Here is a 17,988-nt window from a genome sequence, read left to right as displayed (position 1 = left end):
CGGCACCGTTGTCGCTTAGGCAAAGTCGGGCTCTAAATAACGTTCATGTCGATGCAGGCGAGGCCATGGATTGGGTCAGCATGGCAAACTACTAAACTGTAGGAGATACGTATTTTTTTGTAGAAATCATGACGTCAATATCAGCATGGCAAACTACTAAACTGTAGGAGATACGTATTTTTTTTTTTGTAGAAATCACGACGTCAATATCAGATAAAACTGATAAAAGATACTAATACCACATTAGTTATTTGACATTCACAGTTTTGGGCCCGATACGGTCTTGGGGCCCGATTTGACTCGAAAAAGTGATAAGTGACGCTCAGACTATTAAGCTAACTTGGCTGCCAAAATGCAAAAACTCGACAGGAAGAATGCATACATACATAGCTCTGTACGCTCCATATTTGATGTAGCACTTGGCATGAAAACTTAACGTGGTCCGACTCTACGAAATAAATAATAATAATATGTACCTAATAAGTTCTTCCGGGCGCTACGTCAAGAACATGAAACCAAACTAGCCATAGAACAGAGAAAAATGGAACGTAGTATGCTAGGAATTAAAATATCAGATAGAGTAAGAAACGATAATATAAGAAAGAAAACTAAAGTAACTGACATCATAGAGAGAATACGAAGATTGAAATGGAATTAGGCTGGACATATTAGTAGAATAAAAGATAATAGATGGACAAAGAAAATCATAGAATGGACCCCACCAATGACATATTCAGGAAACGTTGTGGAACAGTATGGAGAAGATTAGCTCAAGATAGAGACACTTGGAGAACACTGGGGGAGGCCTACGCCAAAGAGGCGACTTCTATAATTAATAAAAGATAATTATTTAAGTATTTAAAACGAATATTAAATTACTGGTAGTTATTAAATTTATACAAATAATTAATGATATAGTTAATAGTTGTAATAGTGAATAGCTTTAAACTTAAAGGACTGTGATAAAAATAGATAATAGAACCAATTGAAACAAAATGTTAAATCAAATATTTTATGAATAATACTACTATCTTACCTATGTTAAACAATACGTATATTTTAAATACAATACAAAGGAATGTGTTATTAAAAACTATTATCATGCACGCAAAGGAAATGTAAAAAAAAACTAATTATGGTAGAATAAAGGCTATTTTTTTTAATAAGTTCTTCCATGACATCGCCAGCTCATTATCATAAAAGTAGTGATATGTATGGAACCTGTGTTTCCTATCAGCATAACATTCAAGCCAAATCAAACCTACGTGAATCTCGGTGCATTCGACGGAACCCAACCCGTAACGTCGGCTACCATAGAAATTTAGGTGGCAGATTTTATGTAATGAGAAAAAAACAGGTAGGAACTAAGAATTTAACAATTTTTAAAATAACAGAATGTAATGCTTTTATGAAATAAATCATCTAATGCTTATATATAATAATCTTACGATCGGCCACCGACATATACCTAACATGTTACTTCTTTCTTCATTGCTGTTCTGAGGTAATAACAACTATTATTTTCATATTGATGGTATTTAAATTGCATTGAAAATTTGTTTAGTCTTGATATGTTTTGATAAACATTATTTGAAAAAAAAAAAAAAAACTCGATATTAATCTAAGTGAGAGTCAGAATGGCGGATGTACCTAAATAAAATTAAATGAAAACCATACCATATTTTTGTACCTCATTTGTACTATTTAGTACTTCCTTTAATAAAAAAATTTACCTCACGGTACATAAAGTTATCATCAAAAAACAGTACACCCGCCATCCTGACAGTCAGAATGGCGGGTGTACTTTATTACGCTATATTCCCGTGGTTATTGGTAAATTCTATAAAAGCTAAATTTTTGTACCTTTTTTGTACCTTCCGATTCAATTATAATATAAGCCATTTGATTTGTGGTTTCCAAGCTTTACTCATTTTATATTTTGCTTGCTATTACAATTTCGCAGGAGTTATCATTTTTCAAGTTATATATCTCATTTAAAAAAAAAAAACGCTATGAAGAAAAATCATTTTTAAGACATGATTTTCTGAGTTATTTCAACTTAACAGATTAAACATTAAAGGTACTAATTCCTGGCGTAATAAAAATAATTTTACCTTAGCGTTTTTTCTTAAAAATGAGATCGATAACTTCAAAAATGATAACGCCTGCGAAATTGTAATAGTAAGCAAAATATAAAATGAGTAAAACTTGGAAACCACACATAAAATGGCTTATATTATAATTAAATATGAAGGTACAAAAAAGGTACAAAAATTTAGGTTTTATAGAATTTATCAATAACCACGGGAACAAAGCGTAATAAAGTATACCCGCCATTCTGACTGTCAGGACGGCGGGTGTACTGTTTTTTGATGATAACTTTGTGTACCGTGAGGTACAATTTTTTTTAACGGAGGTACTAAATAGAACAAATTAGGTATAAAAGTATGGTATGCTTTTCATTTATTTACAGTACATATGGTGCTACTTTACCGCACTAGTGCGAAAATTAGCATATTACGTTACTGTGTCGAACATTTAAAGGGCCATATGTACTGTAACATGTTGTACGATACATGTTTCGAATTACCTATTTTTCGCACTTGTATCGTAATGTACTATTTTATTTAGGTACACCCGCCATTCTGACTCTCACTAATCTAAGTATATTGGTTACGAATGAAAAGTGACGTGTAAAAGAATTAAGAGTAGGCAGGCAACTAAATAAAAAAAATATTTCTTCGTAACACATGTATGACTTTTCCACAGAAATTTTAAATAACCTAGCTGTTACAAGCTGACGTGGGCGAGACTGAATGATGAAACTGATGAATGAATTCGTACAAAATGTGGGTCAGTGCTCGTTTGGCAGACGATTATATAGCGGACCAGACACGATCAGTAACACCGACATTACTTTTAACCCTTAAGTCCATAGCGGCAACATATTTTTACAATAAAAACGCATCTCTACAATAAAGCCCGTCACAGAGCTATACCAAAATATAGGCATATTATATCAAGGCATCTTACGATATATGTATTTTACGAAATAGTCGACAAGGTCCACAGATGCAGCTATAATATATATTTTGGTATACATATTATCTTAAGATACCTACCTCGCTATAAATAATATTATAGTGTTGCCAGGCGTACGATAATTGTCGTACACGTACGATAATTTGGGCTCCGGTACGTTGTACGTTCCAAAGACCATTATCGTACGCAAAAGTACGATAATTTCAGCCCTTAGACGATGCCACCAAAAAAGTCTAGTTTTTGAAGCAAAGTATGACACTTTTCTTGCGAAATAGGCTACAATTAGCACCTTTTGGGTGTACGGCTCCATTGTTTACGTCAAAAATATCTACATTTCCTGTAAACCGTTTGGATCTATCACAACAATACACAAATACTTATAAAACTTTTTTTGCGAAATTTAGAAGAAAATTGCGTTTTTTTTTAATTATACATTGGACCGAGTAAGCTTATTTTGCAAGAAATTTTTGGAGTAGTGCCTTTTTGATAGGCGTACGATAATTTTTTCATCGGTACGATAATTTTGACACTCAAATACGATAATTCTCTTCCGCTCACCTGGCAACACTGGTATTATAGCTCGGTATATTTATTACGATATATTTCGGTAGGAATATTTCCTTCCGTTTCTGACGTGACTTTGTAACCGATACCTATATATTTCTCTCTATAGAACAGCACGAGTTTTATGATGGCAAAACATATTTTGGTTATCTTTGTCGTGTGTAGTGCTTAACTATAATACAATATATGTATATTTCGGTATCTTACGGTATGTTCATATATAATATAGCTTCGTCTGTGAGTTCTGTGACAGGCTTAAAGAGTTACGGGTCGAAATAGAATTACCAGAAAGGAATGCCAAATGGTAATGGTTAAGCCCGTCACAGACGGATCGATAATATACCAATAGATATAGCAAGGCATATTATGAAATATTTTACGTACTGTTTGACAGAGTCCACACACGAAGCTATAATAATTTTAGCATATTACGAAATCTTATAGCAAGGCATCTTGGATACCTTGCTATATATAGCTCGGTTTATTACGATATATTTTGGTATATTTCACAATGCACAATGTAGGTGCTAGACAGACAGCGACTATATTTTGTATCGTGTGGGGTGCTTAGCTATACTATCAGATATATATTGCTATCTTACGGAACGGTATATTAATATATATTATCGCTCCGTCTGTGATGGGCTTTTAGCACAGAATTATTGATTGTGTAAGGTAGAGGTGTAAAGTATAAAAAAATGAAACAATCGTATACCAAGAGGTGAATAGTGAGGTGTGTTTGAAATCCGAAATAGATGGCGCTATCCCGCGCCATATTCGCCTTATTACAAAGCAGTAAGATGCAAAAGTGTAAACGTATATGTGGCCGAATTAATATATAATTAATAAATTACAGTGCCTGATCCTTATATCTGGCCGATTACCACTAATCGCTCTAGTGGATCTGATTCTGCGATAAAACTCCTACCTACTTGATTGTTTATAAAATTTTCTGTACTTAGTAATATTCATTTTATCTGGGCCTCAGGTTATACAGAGATATTTAGGTTCTTTGCGTTTATCTTTTCCGTATTAAAAATAAGGACACTGAAATCAAATGAATATCTATGTTTTTGTTGAATTGCGCATCTTCAAATGCTTTTTTCAGTTGCCTGAAACCATAGTTTAGGAGGGTGCCCTAGAACACACTTTACAAACTATAGAACTATGTCATAGTTAGGTACAGTCAGCGTCAAATACTTTGTAGCAACCAAAGTAGCCAAATAGTTCGGTACACCATATATTTAGTATGGTGTACGTGTACCGAACTATGTGGCCACTTTGACTGCTACAGATTATTCGACACTGACGTACCGTATAAATAAAATACTACATAATAACTTTCCATTTATCAATTTGAAATGATTCTACGGTAGGCTTCCAATTACATGTTAACTTTACTCACTAATTAAAAATTTTGGCTTTGAACTCCTTTCGTACGGTCAGCCCAACGGAATTCTAATACCTACATAGTTCTATTTATTTTATAAAATGAGATTCATGATGTATACGCAAGAGAAGGAGATGAGAGTACTTATACCTAGAATCATGTAGGATGGGGACGAGTGCGAATCGGGAAACGCAGTGGCATGTGGAAGGGAGCGCGGGACCGCCGGCCGTTGCCCCCAGTTGCAAAGCTTCCTTTTTTTGTGTCTGCTCCCTAAGTTAGAAGCCACGGCTTCCGACTTGTGTAGCAACAACCACCCGATCAACTACTCAAGCTCCATTTCATATTTTGTTGCGTCTATAATTTATGTAGGTATGCTTGCAAAGTAACGTTTTCAATTCAATGCTAAATAAAAAATGATTTAATTCGATAAGATCGAGTCGATTGTTTTTATTAACACGCTTTTATTAGGTCGACCTGTATGTAACTAACAATGTAATGGAATCTAAGGTAACTAATTTAACCATCTTCCAAGGATCGTAGTCGTCATGAAAACTGGCAGCTGTATGTAGTTCTGATGACAATACAATAATATGGTACTGTCGAACTGATCTGATGAGAGATATGAACTGAAACTTCATGATGGAACATCGTATCATAGCTGTGTTTGGATTTGTAATAAGTCTTGTAATGAACTTTGACCACGATTAGGTTTCTAGGTCTGATGATGAAGCCGGAAGATAGGCACTGGCATTCTATGATGGAATATCGTATCATAGTCGTGTTTGCACTTGTGAGAAAGGTCTCGTAATGGACTTTTTACGTGCATTTATAAAAGCGTGTTTTTCTAGTGTCTCGTAATGGACTTTTTACGTGCATTTATAAAAGCGTGTTTTTCTAGTGTTGTTTAAACTATTAATTTATATACATATAGGTAGTATTGTAAAGAAGTAACGGTAACATTTTAATGCATTATTACACAAAACCCGCTTTGTCAATTCTTAGAAGGATGTTTGTTGTTGACTCATAGCGGTCGGTTGCCTGTAGTGGCGCCGTGGACATGCCCCTTACTCATCCTTTCAGTAATTTCAGTCTTTGTTTACTACTTCCAGTGACCTCATTATTTACGTCCAGTCTACTGAAAGATGCAGCGTCTATGTGGGTCGGCAGTGTTCGGGAAGATTTATGAACTAGGTGCATGAACCGAGTTGAACTCTCAGACTGACTTCTAAATAACTGGTGTGCGGTCTTTGAACTCGAGCGGGATGAACGCGAGGGCAATTTGTGTTGGACGTTAATCAAATCGTAGCAGGTAGGGAGTCTCGGGGCACAGCTGTCGCTTCGCTAAGCACGCAATGCTGCGCGGGATCTAGTCCGCCAGCTTTTTTAATATAATAATAAGGATGCGCGCGCAGGTAACAAACGTTTCGCCATCGCTTTGTTGTTTGTGTAGGTAAGTAAAGAATTGGGATCGACCGTTATATTTGTAGTAAGATTTAGGCAGCGGTCTGGTTCGACGCTGACCGTGTTTAATAAAGTGAATGCGCTCGGTCGGCGACGGTGACAATGAGCAAGCGAAAGTAAGAAGGCTCACCTATGTGCGCCAGGTCGATGATGGGGATCTCGCAGCGCGCGAGCAGCGTCTCCTCCTGCACGGCCGCCATCGCTGCTGAGGCGAATGCTGCTGCTGCCCTGCTGTACCGCGAGTGCTCCGCGCTCCGTCGCCCTCGCCCGCAGATAACGCGCCGACTTCTTATCACTCGACTCCCACAGTAATTAGCAATTAGCGATCGCGACACCGAACGATAATAGAGAAACGATAGATAAGCACTTAGACTATCGTACGGTAACCTGTACGTTAAAGTTTATTGAAGTTATGAATGGTCTTTTGATTACCCCTAGTATAGAAGCGTTCAGAACTCATTTGCATAACCTTGTAGTTCCTGCTCGAGGCGTTCTGCGATCTGACGTAGCAGCAATATGCTATACTGACTTGACACATTAAAAATTGGTTTTCGTAGCTCTCTCACAGTAAAGTAAATGTGTTAGGAAACGTCGCTCCCGCGTGTGCAACCGACGCCGTTGCGCCCCCCGTCCCTCACAGCTGGCGCGTTTCAAATGTCTCTCGTCGAATAAACTGGCTCACCGTGCGCGATGAGCGTTACCCTGGCGTCCGATGTCGGCTCTCACTTGTATATCATCGCGCAGACTTTCGCAACCGAGTGGCGTAACCGAAACACCTATGCTTTGAACACGCCGCAGTGTGGAGAGAGCGTGCAGTGAGCGAGCGCGAGCACGAGTGCGTGGTGCGGCCGACGGCGGGAGTGATACTGACGGTGGTGAGCGGTGCGACTGCGAGGCTCGGGCTGACTCACGCCGCGCGGACTGCCAGGCGGAAGGAGACTGTCACTCGCCCGCAGCTCGCTTCAAGGCCTATGGATAAAGGCTCACTTCGCGTCGCTCGCGCCGTCTGTCACTGTCACCTTTAGATATATCTACTTTTTTTTTCATCTTACTTCTCCCATGTTCTCGCCGGCGAAACTACAATTTATTTTTTGTTTCTAATAGGTAGCTACCATAGGGTAGGGTAGCTATTATACGGTGTTTGACTGACAAGACATATATATTCTTTTTTCGCACTGTCAAAACGATTAGCCACTATGGAGTTTGTATGAAATACAAACGGCTGTCTTTCCCAAAGAGTAAAGTTCCTCACGAACTCTATTGGTGTTTGTTTTCCTATCTGTTCCCGCATGGGTTACGTAGAGCAGGCACAGACGGGAACCATTCCTTCCTGCCCGCCGGGGCACATATTATGAGAAGGAATCTCTCTCTCTTTCTCTCATCTCGTCTCCTTCATATCTTTGCACGTGGTAACAAATGGAAATAAATCTAGACCTCCTTGTGAGTATTGTATTCTTTGATCTAGACATTCCCATTTGCCCTCAAGTGACAGGTGCGGGCACAGATAGGAATACTTACATCGCTTTTGTTGCGAGCATACCGTAGTAAAACGTAGTGATTATATGCTCTTTGTACCGTAGTGTGAAATTATAAAACACGATCAACGTCCCTATTACGAAAGAGAGGAGTTTCATTGGTAAATATGGCTGCAGGCGATTCGAACTTTAAAATCTTGTTATGAAACGCTAATGATTTTTGATGAATTCGAATTGCCCTCTTGGTAAACTAATAAATACACATATGTGTTAATTTTTGCGTATGCTATCCTACTAACCCCAAATGAGCGCAATCATTCACGACTCATATTTACCTACATAAGTTACATAAAGGATTTAATTATTTAATTAACTAAATGTAAACAACACGAAGATGCATTGCTAATAAATACAACTATTTATTTCACAGTTTATTCTCAAAAGTAATCTTAATATATTTTACAGACCGAAACATTTACTATGTATATACTTTTATTTTTGATGTTCACATTTAGCTATAATATAGCTAACAGTTACTTGAAAGTTATCATTAACAACAAAAAAGAAAACACATAAAGCTTGGGATAAATCCTATTGGAAAAAGTGATTTCTCGTGAATTAGGATTACAAAATTATACAAAATATTCATAAAGTTACATTAAAATCTTATAAAGTAAACTACTTAGTTGGACTTGCAGTTCACAAGATATTATCATATGAGCAGCAATGGTCTCTTCAGTGTACCCTTCAGCACTTTCTATTAACAATGCAGTGTCAAGTTGCCGAGAAACAAATATAACTCAAATCTGTAGAGACAAATAGAGTTACAATCTTATATATAGTGGAGAAATAATATAATACTTTTGCTGTAGACAAGTACATAAATAGCATTATTGTAGTAAGAAACGTTAATGGCTGGCTTGTGAGCGGTATAACGATACGTCGGTGTATAGCAAGTCTTGCACATTTTCTGACATCAAAGGTGATGGACACGTTGATTTATCAAAATCCTGGCTACGGTAGAAACATGTAACCATCTCTTGGACTTCTGACAATGGAAAAACTTTCAGTTTCAATGTGTACTGAATTAACAGACACACAAAACCTCTAGCGGCCCACCGTACCGTACGTATTAGAAAATAGAGTAGAACGACTAATATTAGAAGTACTAATATTAGATAGATAATTTGATTCACTACTTCAAATTTGTATACCAGCTAAAAGTAAAGATCAGTTCCTGAAAATACATATTGATAATGATAACTGTTACATTAAGTGCACAATTGCATAACCCACAACGGAACATGAGTGTATAAAGGCAGAAAGAAGTGCCTCCGTCCTCGTACTAAACGTACGCTTGTAATGCGCCCCGCCACTCACGCGTATTCATAAATACGGGTTAGCATTTTGACATCGTATACATACTGTTATATTAGTAATGGTATTTATTTTTCTTCCACAAGATTTGATAAATGACCTGCAAATGTCTAACCGAAAAAAAAATCACAATAATGAATTCGTAGTTTACAGTGTTTTACAGAACCCAATCAAGCAAACTGCTGCTACTTTGGTCAAAATCTACGCAGCGAAGTAGCAGTTGAACCCTGACATTTTATATGAATATTACTATCATATTTACGAAACAAAATAACAGTTTTCTTATTTAGAGTTTATTATAAAACACTGCAAAGGCGAGTTCACCAAGGTGCTTCGTTCCAAAAGAATTATAAAAGAAAGATGTACCTATGTACACTGAGGCAGGCACTCAATTTATCACTAATGCCTTGATCACGCGTAACGAGTACAGTAGCGATAGAGAGCCCTCGGCCGAGTGCTCCGTACTCAGTACCCGGCCGAGGGCACTCTCTTGCCACTGTACTCGGTTCGTGTTGTCAAGGCATAAAAGGCGAAACAAAATTTGCGCTACCTGTTTGGTGTTCAAATTTGTCCATACATATTGGCAAAAACAATAAATTGCGTACGCCTCGATTCGCAACAAATATTGTCCGTCTTTTTATAACCACAGACAACTGAACTATTATATACGGATGCCTATAAGATTTTGTCTGCTAACGACTTACAATCCATAATTCAGTCAGCAGTGTCCATCTGTTCCATTAAAATGAGTACACATAGTCGACGTAAGACATTTGTCCCTCTTGCACTTAGGTTCATACTTGTCATTTAGAGATGAATGCTTGCCAAAGGACACAAACGCAGTCTAGCTAGTTAATATCTTGTCTGTGGTGCGAAATGTTACTCTTTGTACTAGCAATCTATTGTTCAACTAATAATTTAGATTCGGCTGTATATCACTGAAGTCAAATTAAAAATCGTAAAAAGCATACAGCTACAGAGCCATGAGTATTTCAAATGATACATGTTAAGTTTATTTGCATTAATAATACCGGTTTAGCTAAAACACTGACCTATCTCATAAATATAGCGTGATGTAATTTTCTAAAGAAATAAAAAATGCTTTGTTGAGGGTATTCACAGCTGGTTCGTGGGTCACTTAAGGCAGCGCTCGAAGTAGGAGGAGCCGACGTAGCCGCCGCGCATGGCGCGCTGCACGTGCTGCTCGAACAACCGCCTGTTGCTCTGCAGCTCGTCTGCCGCCTCCTTGTTCAGTGGGTCCTCTGGATTGGGTTCCTGGGGAATACCAATTGGTTAGTACAGTACTTATATAGGGAAAATTACAGTAATTTATTTCCAAACATTTTAGATAATATATTTCGTGCTAATATGCTAGTCCTTATAAAAGGTAACCCGTTACATATGTCGTTAAAAGTTGAATATATTATATTTGAATATTTAGAACATTAATAAAGTTTGATTATTAATTAATGATTTGGATATTTTATATGAGTAATTCTAGGCTTTTATATACTCTATGTGAAAACACTAAACTTTAAGATTAAAACCGAGACGTTCCGAGTGTCAAAGTGGAAATAATCGTACATCGTACTGTATTTGTATGAGACTGTTCTCTATGACAATGTCATTTAAGCAGAGGCTCATTGTAGTCAACAAGGCGCTACTAACATAAAGGTGCAATCATCACAGACCGGTTGTACAAATCGAGGCACGTAAAATGTAATTTTATTATTTAGGATATAGTAGACAAATTAAAACAAAGGCAGCACAAATAGTCGACCTTCTCCACAAATTTTGAATTTTGCGCCTTAATCTACTGACAAATTGGTTTGACTATAATGACTATTGCAAATGCAGACACTTGCAGATGAAAGCAAGAGAGTCGGTTTGTACATGAACACAGGGAAAACTAAAGTGATGACCAACAGCCAAATCAAACCAATTGAGATTACTGGGAACCTAGTCGAATATGTAAATGACTATGTTTACCTCGGGAAACAAGTCTCGTTTAACACAAAGAACAACGAGAATGAAGTAGAAAGAAGGATAAACAGTGCATGGCGGAAATACTGGGCGCAGAAAGAGGTACTTAAAGGAGACTACCCCCCAAACCTAAAAAGGTCATAATGGACACATGCATAGCATATTGCCCAGTCTAACATATGGATGCCAGACATGGACATTCACAGGCAGAATTAGAAACAAAATTTCAACATGCGATGGAGAAAAGAATCTTAAAACTCAGGAAAATACAAAAAATCAGAAACTAGGGCAAGAAAGAGAACGAATATTATAGATGCATTAAAACAAGCCCTACAACTAAAGTGGAAATGGGCTGGCCATTTGTCCAGATATTTGGACGGAAGGTGGACCTTAAGGGTAACAGAATGGACAGGACCAAGAAAAAAAAGAGGACGAGGAAAACCTAAGAAACAATGGGCAGACGACATCATAAAACTAGCTGGAAAGAACTGGATGGAAACAGCAAAAAACAGAGAGAAATGGAAGGGTTTTGAGGAGGCTTTCCACTGAGCAAATAAAGCTATAATAATAATAATAAGTCCCCACGGCAGCTTGTGGCGAGCTGAATGGGAAGTGACGTCCCTTGGGTCCCATACCCCCGAGAGTCGGTCAGGCCCCTCTCTCCGGCTTGCCTTGATTGGCCGGCTGGAGTGAACACTGAGCAGGGGCCGCAGGACTCTCACCTCTGGCTTGCCTTTACCGGCCGTCCAGAGTGGGGTGTCAGAGCTATATGCCAGCATGGTGGAAGTGAAATTTGCATAAGACGCGAGTTGGCACAGTGGCTGTTAACAGCCACTGGGTAGAAAGTGGCGTACACCTCTCCACACCCTGAGCCGCTCACGCAATGTTGTCCCCTTGTCGCTCCGTGCGAGCGGCCGTTTTTGGGGACCGGGGATATTGTGAGTTGGCGAGTCACCACCTGCCCATTTTGTCGTGTTTTTAAAAACATATGCTCAGGGCAGTTGCCATAGTATCCTCCATAGTCCAGGTTACCAGTCCATTTGCAACTCAACCCAATAGCCCAGTTTATGTTGGTACCCTTTTTTAGGGTTCCGTAGTCAACCCTTATAGTTTCGCCATGTCCGTATGTCTGTCTGTCCGAGGCTTTGCTTCGTGGTCCTTAGTGCTAGAAAGCTGAAATTTGGCATGGATATATAAATCAATAAAGCCGACGAAGTCGTACAATAAAATCTAAAAAATTTTTTTTTTTGGGGAGGTACCCCTACACGTAAAGTGGGGGTGAATTATTTTTTTTGCTTCAACCCTACAGTGTGGGATATCGTTGGAAAGGTCTTTCCAAACTAATAGGGGTCTTCAACAAACATTTCTTGATAAAGTTAATATATTCGGAGATAATTGCTCCGAAAGAAAAAAAAAATGTGTTCCCCCCACTAACTTTTGAACCAATAGTCCAAAAAAATATGAAAAAAATCTTGGAAGTAGAGCTTAAGAAAGACATTAAATGAAAACTATAGCGGATATGATCAGCTCTGAGCATGGCCCGACATGGTCTTGGCCGGTTTTTTACAATAGTCCTACACTTATCAGGGCTCGTATTTCTGTGCACTGCTATAGTGTGAACAAGGATAATCGTCGGTCGGTGTCACGTTACATTTAGAGTAAATTGTCTTATTACAAGGGGCCTCTACGTGTTGGCTTCGGCCCCACGCACGCTTTCCAAATGTCCGGGACCCCATGGTCCCGAGAATTTGTAAAAGACAGACATAATAATAATAATAATGACTATTAAACTAAGTTTTTCTTACCAGGAATAAGTATTGCAGCCCGTACACTATGGAGTTGACTGTCAGCACTGGTTTCCAGTCTTCTCTTAATATGTTGAGGCAGACATTTCCTTCAAGGTCTATGTTAGGATGGTATACGGCCGTCTCACATTTCACCTTGGGAGGTTCGTGAGGATAGTTTGGTCCTACCTGTAAGTAAGGAATGGCATACATAAATTAATACAGAAAAGATGGAAACGTCAGAGCTTAGATGTCTCTGATTTTCTGGTGCCAACTGGGCACAAAGGATCTACTCTACAATAAAATTATACTGAACTGAACTGGCTGAACTTTTTACCACTTATGAATCGAGAATACTAATAAATATAAGTCGTAACTTATTATTTCTGTCCCCAATTTTTTGTTAGTTTTTAACCTTGAAGAAGGTATATATTGTTTACATACGGTTCTGTTGTATTACGGGCTGGTCTTTGAGATTTAGGGAAACAAGAATGGTTTATTGCAATGTAATGCGTAACATTTTAATAACAAAACCTCCGTGAGACACAGACATATTTAAAAAACCGGCAGTCAGACTCGCGCACGAAGCGAAGGGTTCCGTACCATTATTTATAAAAACGGCAAAAAATTATGTTTGTTGTATGGAAGCCCCCCTTAAATATTTATTTTATTCTGTTTTTAATATTTGTTGTTATAGCGGCAACAGAAATACATCATCTGTGAAAATTTTAACTGTCTAGCTATCACGGTTCATGAGATACAGCCTGGTGATAGACGGACGGATGGACGGACAGCGAAGTCTCAATAATAGGGTCCCGTTTGACCCTTTGGGTACGGAACCCTAAAAATGTAAAAACGGGTCATTCACGTATTTTAAGTCAAAACGCTCGACCCTGAGGACACTCCTGGGTACGAAGTGAAACATGTTGAGCGTTTTCGACTTAAAATACGTGAGTGACCCGTTTTAACATATTTAATAATGCGTAACATTGTTTGAAATAAAAAAAACTTGTAATTTTTCAGCTGTCTTGCAAGGCAGGCCGTATCGTCAGCATATGTTGCCGTTACTACTCAGCTATCGTCGCTATCGTGGCTATCGTCAGCTGTAAATTAGAGTAAAGAACACGGCCGCCTTCCGGGACAGAAGTATGATGTTGTACAACTAGGATACTTCATCACCAAATTTAACCACAATTTTGTCTTATATTCTAGATCTTCATACCACCTAAAATGAGTTTCGAAATAATAGTGCTCTCTACAAAATGCTTGCTGGATATCTAAAATACAGTGGCACAGTTTTTTTTTTCCAAAGACTTTTTTATCCTGTTTCCCACTGATGTATGTACTTGTTCTACTGTTGAATGCTGTTCTCACAATCCAAACTGGTGGTTGAGTATAATAGCTTCTTTCTCTAGGTTTGGCTTGAGTTTCTGCAGAAAAATGTTTATGAAGAGTTAGGACATTATCAGTAGAAGACCAGTTATAGTCTGAAGAAGCTTGGATCTGTGGACACCTTTCCAGGTTTGGGTATCATACCGATTTAAGATACTGCCCATAGTCTAGGATAACATTTTATTTGCATTACGGCATTAAATAGCATAGTCGATTGGCAATAACTTTTTAAGTATTTCTTTCAGAACTTCTGCAGTTATTAAGTTGAATCCAGCCTTCTCATTGCTTATGAAGTTCATTTCATTGTTAATGCTTTTTGTAGTTCTCTTGGAGCCTGAAGAGGCAGTAATAGTTGCTGATCGCTTACCGGTGGTGACACAAGCCTGCTTGATGAAAAATTCTAAGTGGTTAAAAGGTTAACATATTCACTGCCAGACAAAAAACGGCGCACTGCCCCAGAAACCGGTGGTCCATAGCTTCGTACAAAACAACCCGCTCAGCGGGTTGTCCAGCATCTGAACAAAGTTCACGAGTGCCCACCAGGTGGGTTCCCGGTAGTAAATGTGTTAAGTTGCCACATTCTTCTGATCTGCGAAATTTTCTCATATGCAGAGGGAATGTTTACCAGAAGTCTACTTGTTGTTTGGAGATACGGTGTACAGCACCAAGCTGCTTCCTGTATCAAATTAGTTATATAAAATGTTGCATCATCATCAGTATCACTTAACTTTCAGATTCGTTTTTTCCTCCAGGAATTTAGCAAAAGCTATCCAGTCCGTTTATGATTGTATAAGGTAGAAATTAAATTAAATAATATAATATGATTGTGTAAGGTTAAAATGTGGTTCTACTAAATGTACATATTGGTGAGTGATCTGCAAGTCCCTAAATGATAAAGAAGTCAAAAAAATTGTTTTGGTCATTTGATCAATAAGTTGGTTTGCCTGTTGACAAATTTAATGTGTAGTAAAAAAAAATTAAATCAACCATGATCCCCAGTGTGTGTTTCCTGTTCCAATTTTCTTCACATATGTATTTGTCTCGAAGGGTTTAAAAATAGTTAAACATTTCATGAGATAGTCTGTGTTTTGGCAGACAGTAAACACTACTAACATTGATAGATACATTTTTGTCTTCTAGTGTGATTGTCGGGGCTCGTAGGTAATCCTCTCAGAGCTGATGGTATATGTAATGTTTGATGTTTCTTTCCCATCACATCTGGCCCATCATGGGAGCTGCCATCAGGATGGTTAGTGTAGTAGACATCATAATTCTGAATTAGAAAGGTTTTTCTCTCATTAAGATGTGTTTCAGATATTAACATAATAACAATTTTGTATGACTTGTTCAATTTTTATAGGAGCTATGCCATTAGCATTCCATGCTGCTATGCATATAGAGGCCTTTTTTTGTCTTTGTTTTTAATTTTGATAAGAGAGATGAGGTTTATAAGTGTCCCCTTTTATGTAACTAATCAATCTATTTTTGGGCTTGTTTGGGCTAAGTAATTATATCTAATAGTTTCATAGTTGCTAATGGTTTGGCTATCAAGCCCATGGTTGTTTTATGCAATCAACGGAATGCAAATATAACGGAATAAAATAAGTCTTCAAATTTAATACTTAATTTATAAGCATATTAAATATTTAGAAATTATATTTTTAGATATTTAGGTTATCATATCTTGTATAAATAATTTACTTGTTGTTTTGGTGTTAACGTAGGGAAGAGCTGTGCCTCCCAACACAGGCAATTCTTTGCTTACCGGGCGGCTCCATCCCATAAATCATGGTCATGTGTATTTTAAGGAAATAAAGAATTTTGTATTTGTATTGTATTTGTAATGTAGGAAAAATTTAATCATAAATAAGATAATAAGGTAAGCGCATTGTCATTATTCATACATTCTGTGATTGTTTGTGTTAAATGCTACGTTGATTGCATAAAACAACCGTACGCTTCAGTCTGTGTGTCAGTAGTCTTTTTTGTCTACTTGTTGGTAAAATTGTTATATTAATATTTCACTTGGACAAAGTTCGACACCAAAGTTAGGAGTCCCTAATTTTCAACTTATGCAACATTGATGCAGGGGTTTAGCCATTCTTTCCTTCATTAAAAAAAAAAATCATTCATTTATTTTTTTCATTATATCTTTTTTTTTTTTTTTTCCCTTGCTTTTCTTTCCTTTTGTTTTTTTTTTTTCTTGTCTACTTATATTACTCTTTCTGTTAATTTTCATGGTAACAAAAGGAATGCACTTTCAAGATTTCTTTTTATTTTTTGATCAATACTTCTTTATAGAAAGAGTAGGTAATTCTAACTAGGTGTAGGAAGCAATCAGTAATTAATATATGAGTACAAGGGTGTAAAAATCTGTAGTAGCACTTTTGACAGAAGACTTACCTTAAAACTAAATACAAATCTGCCTCCTCGATAGAAACCCTCATCAGGGCATATTATCAGTTTAAAATTGAGTAAATCATCTTGATCTGGAAACTCTGTACTGCAGGTCTTGGGCAAATTCAGCTCATTCAAATCTGTAAAGAAATGTGTATTGCAATTGAAAGGCTTGTTTCGAGTAAAAATGAGTGTATGTGTCATGATGAGGTGATGCTGACGTAGGTTATAGCTCAGCAAAGTGAGCTTTAGTCAACGCAAGTCTTAGTTTTCAGCAATATACAATATATTACTTTCAAGATCATACGTCTTATTCTATGGTGTCTCTTACCTTTTGTAATCCGCAGCTGGGCTGCCGACGCTTTCTTTTGTGAACCACCAGCTCTCGCTGTACCCTCTTCATCTTTCTTTTGCTGTTTCAATGAAAAAAGTTTAATCATTGTCCTATTCTAATCGATATAATAGAAATTATAACACGATTTATTCCACAAAGTATTTTTGTACACAGGACACAACTTTCTTGCGATTAGTAAAATAATAAATAATTATATTTTTCTGTAGATTTGATTGGTAACTAGCTAACGATGTTAAAAAGTGTATTATAGACCAATCACAAACGAGTTGACGAGACAGTCGTTCAGACAATTTTGACCACAGATAGAATATACAATATCTGGGAGACCGAGCTTTGCTCGGAAAACATATTGAAACTCAAAAATGCACGTGTTTCCAGAGATAAGACCTAGCTATATCGATTTTTCGCCCCCGAAAACCCCCATATAGCAAATTTCATCGAAATCGTTAGAGCCGTTTCCGAGATCCCCGAAATATATGTATATATATATACAAGAATTGCTCGTTTAAAGGTATAAGATATGCATTCTATTGACAAATTTATATAAAATAAATTATTAAAACTGAAATCAACATTTATTCTTATTATTTTTAATAGTATAGGGACTGTTTCATTTCAAACATAGACAGAAATAACCACACTGTCTTTGTCTTGCGCTAGTACTAGCCATAAGGGAGCGTGCATGAACTGTAGGAGGCAGCACAAGAGCCGTCAGATTTTTGGCGCAAGGCGTAAATGTGATGTTTATTGTTCCGATGTAGCCCACAA

At 37.4% G+C, this 17,988-nt stretch overlaps 2 protein-coding genes across 2 annotated transcripts in view; both read right to left on the bottom strand.

Moving 5' to 3' along the window:
- The window catches only part of LOC133523421 (uncharacterized), a 44,134-nt gene extending 36,617 nt beyond the window's left edge, over positions 1-7,517 (bottom strand). Inside the window, exon 1 of the mRNA XM_061858991.1 lies at positions 6,588-7,517. Coding sequence (XP_061714975.1) covers positions 6,588-6,657 — 70 coding nt within the window. The 5' untranslated portion in view covers positions 6,658-7,517. The remainder of the gene's footprint in view (positions 1-6,587) is intronic.
- An 810-nt stretch (positions 7,518-8,327) lies between these two features.
- Positions 8,328-17,502, bottom strand: LOC133523434 (NEDD8-conjugating enzyme Ubc12). The gene is made up of 4 exons (XM_061859015.1): positions 17,197-17,502; positions 16,872-17,005; positions 13,098-13,265; positions 8,328-10,584 (listed from the first exon to the last, which is right to left on the bottom strand). The coding sequence occupies exons 1-4, from the start codon at positions 17,303-17,305 to the stop codon at positions 10,444-10,446; spliced, it is 552 nt and encodes a 183-aa protein (XP_061714999.1). The 5' UTR covers positions 17,306-17,502; the 3' UTR covers positions 8,328-10,443.
- Between the last annotated feature and the right edge of the window lie 486 nt (positions 17,503-17,988).

The sequence above is a fragment of the Cydia pomonella genome, chromosome 1, assembly GCF_033807575.1.
Source record: "Cydia pomonella isolate Wapato2018A chromosome 1, ilCydPomo1, whole genome shotgun sequence".
Lineage (NCBI taxonomy): Eukaryota > Metazoa > Arthropoda > Insecta > Lepidoptera > Tortricidae > Cydia > Cydia pomonella.
This window is presented reverse-complemented; position numbering and strand designations above follow the sequence as displayed.

What these genes read in the sequence shown, in the direction of transcription:
- LOC133523434 (XM_061859015.1), bottom strand. Translation starts at nt 17,305, where the DNA reads ATGATTAAACTTTTTTCATTGAAACAGCAAAAGAAAGATGAAGAGGGT. An exon ending in CCAGCTGCGGATTACAAAAG is followed by an intron (nt 17,006 to 17,196) that starts GTAAGAGACACC and finishes ATTTCTTTACAG; the next exon opens with ATTTGAATGAGCTGAATTTG. An exon ending in GGCTGCAATACTTATTCCTG is followed by an intron (nt 10,585 to 13,097) that starts GTAAGAAAAACT and finishes GGTATTCCCCAG; the next exon opens with GAACCCAATCCAGAGGACCC.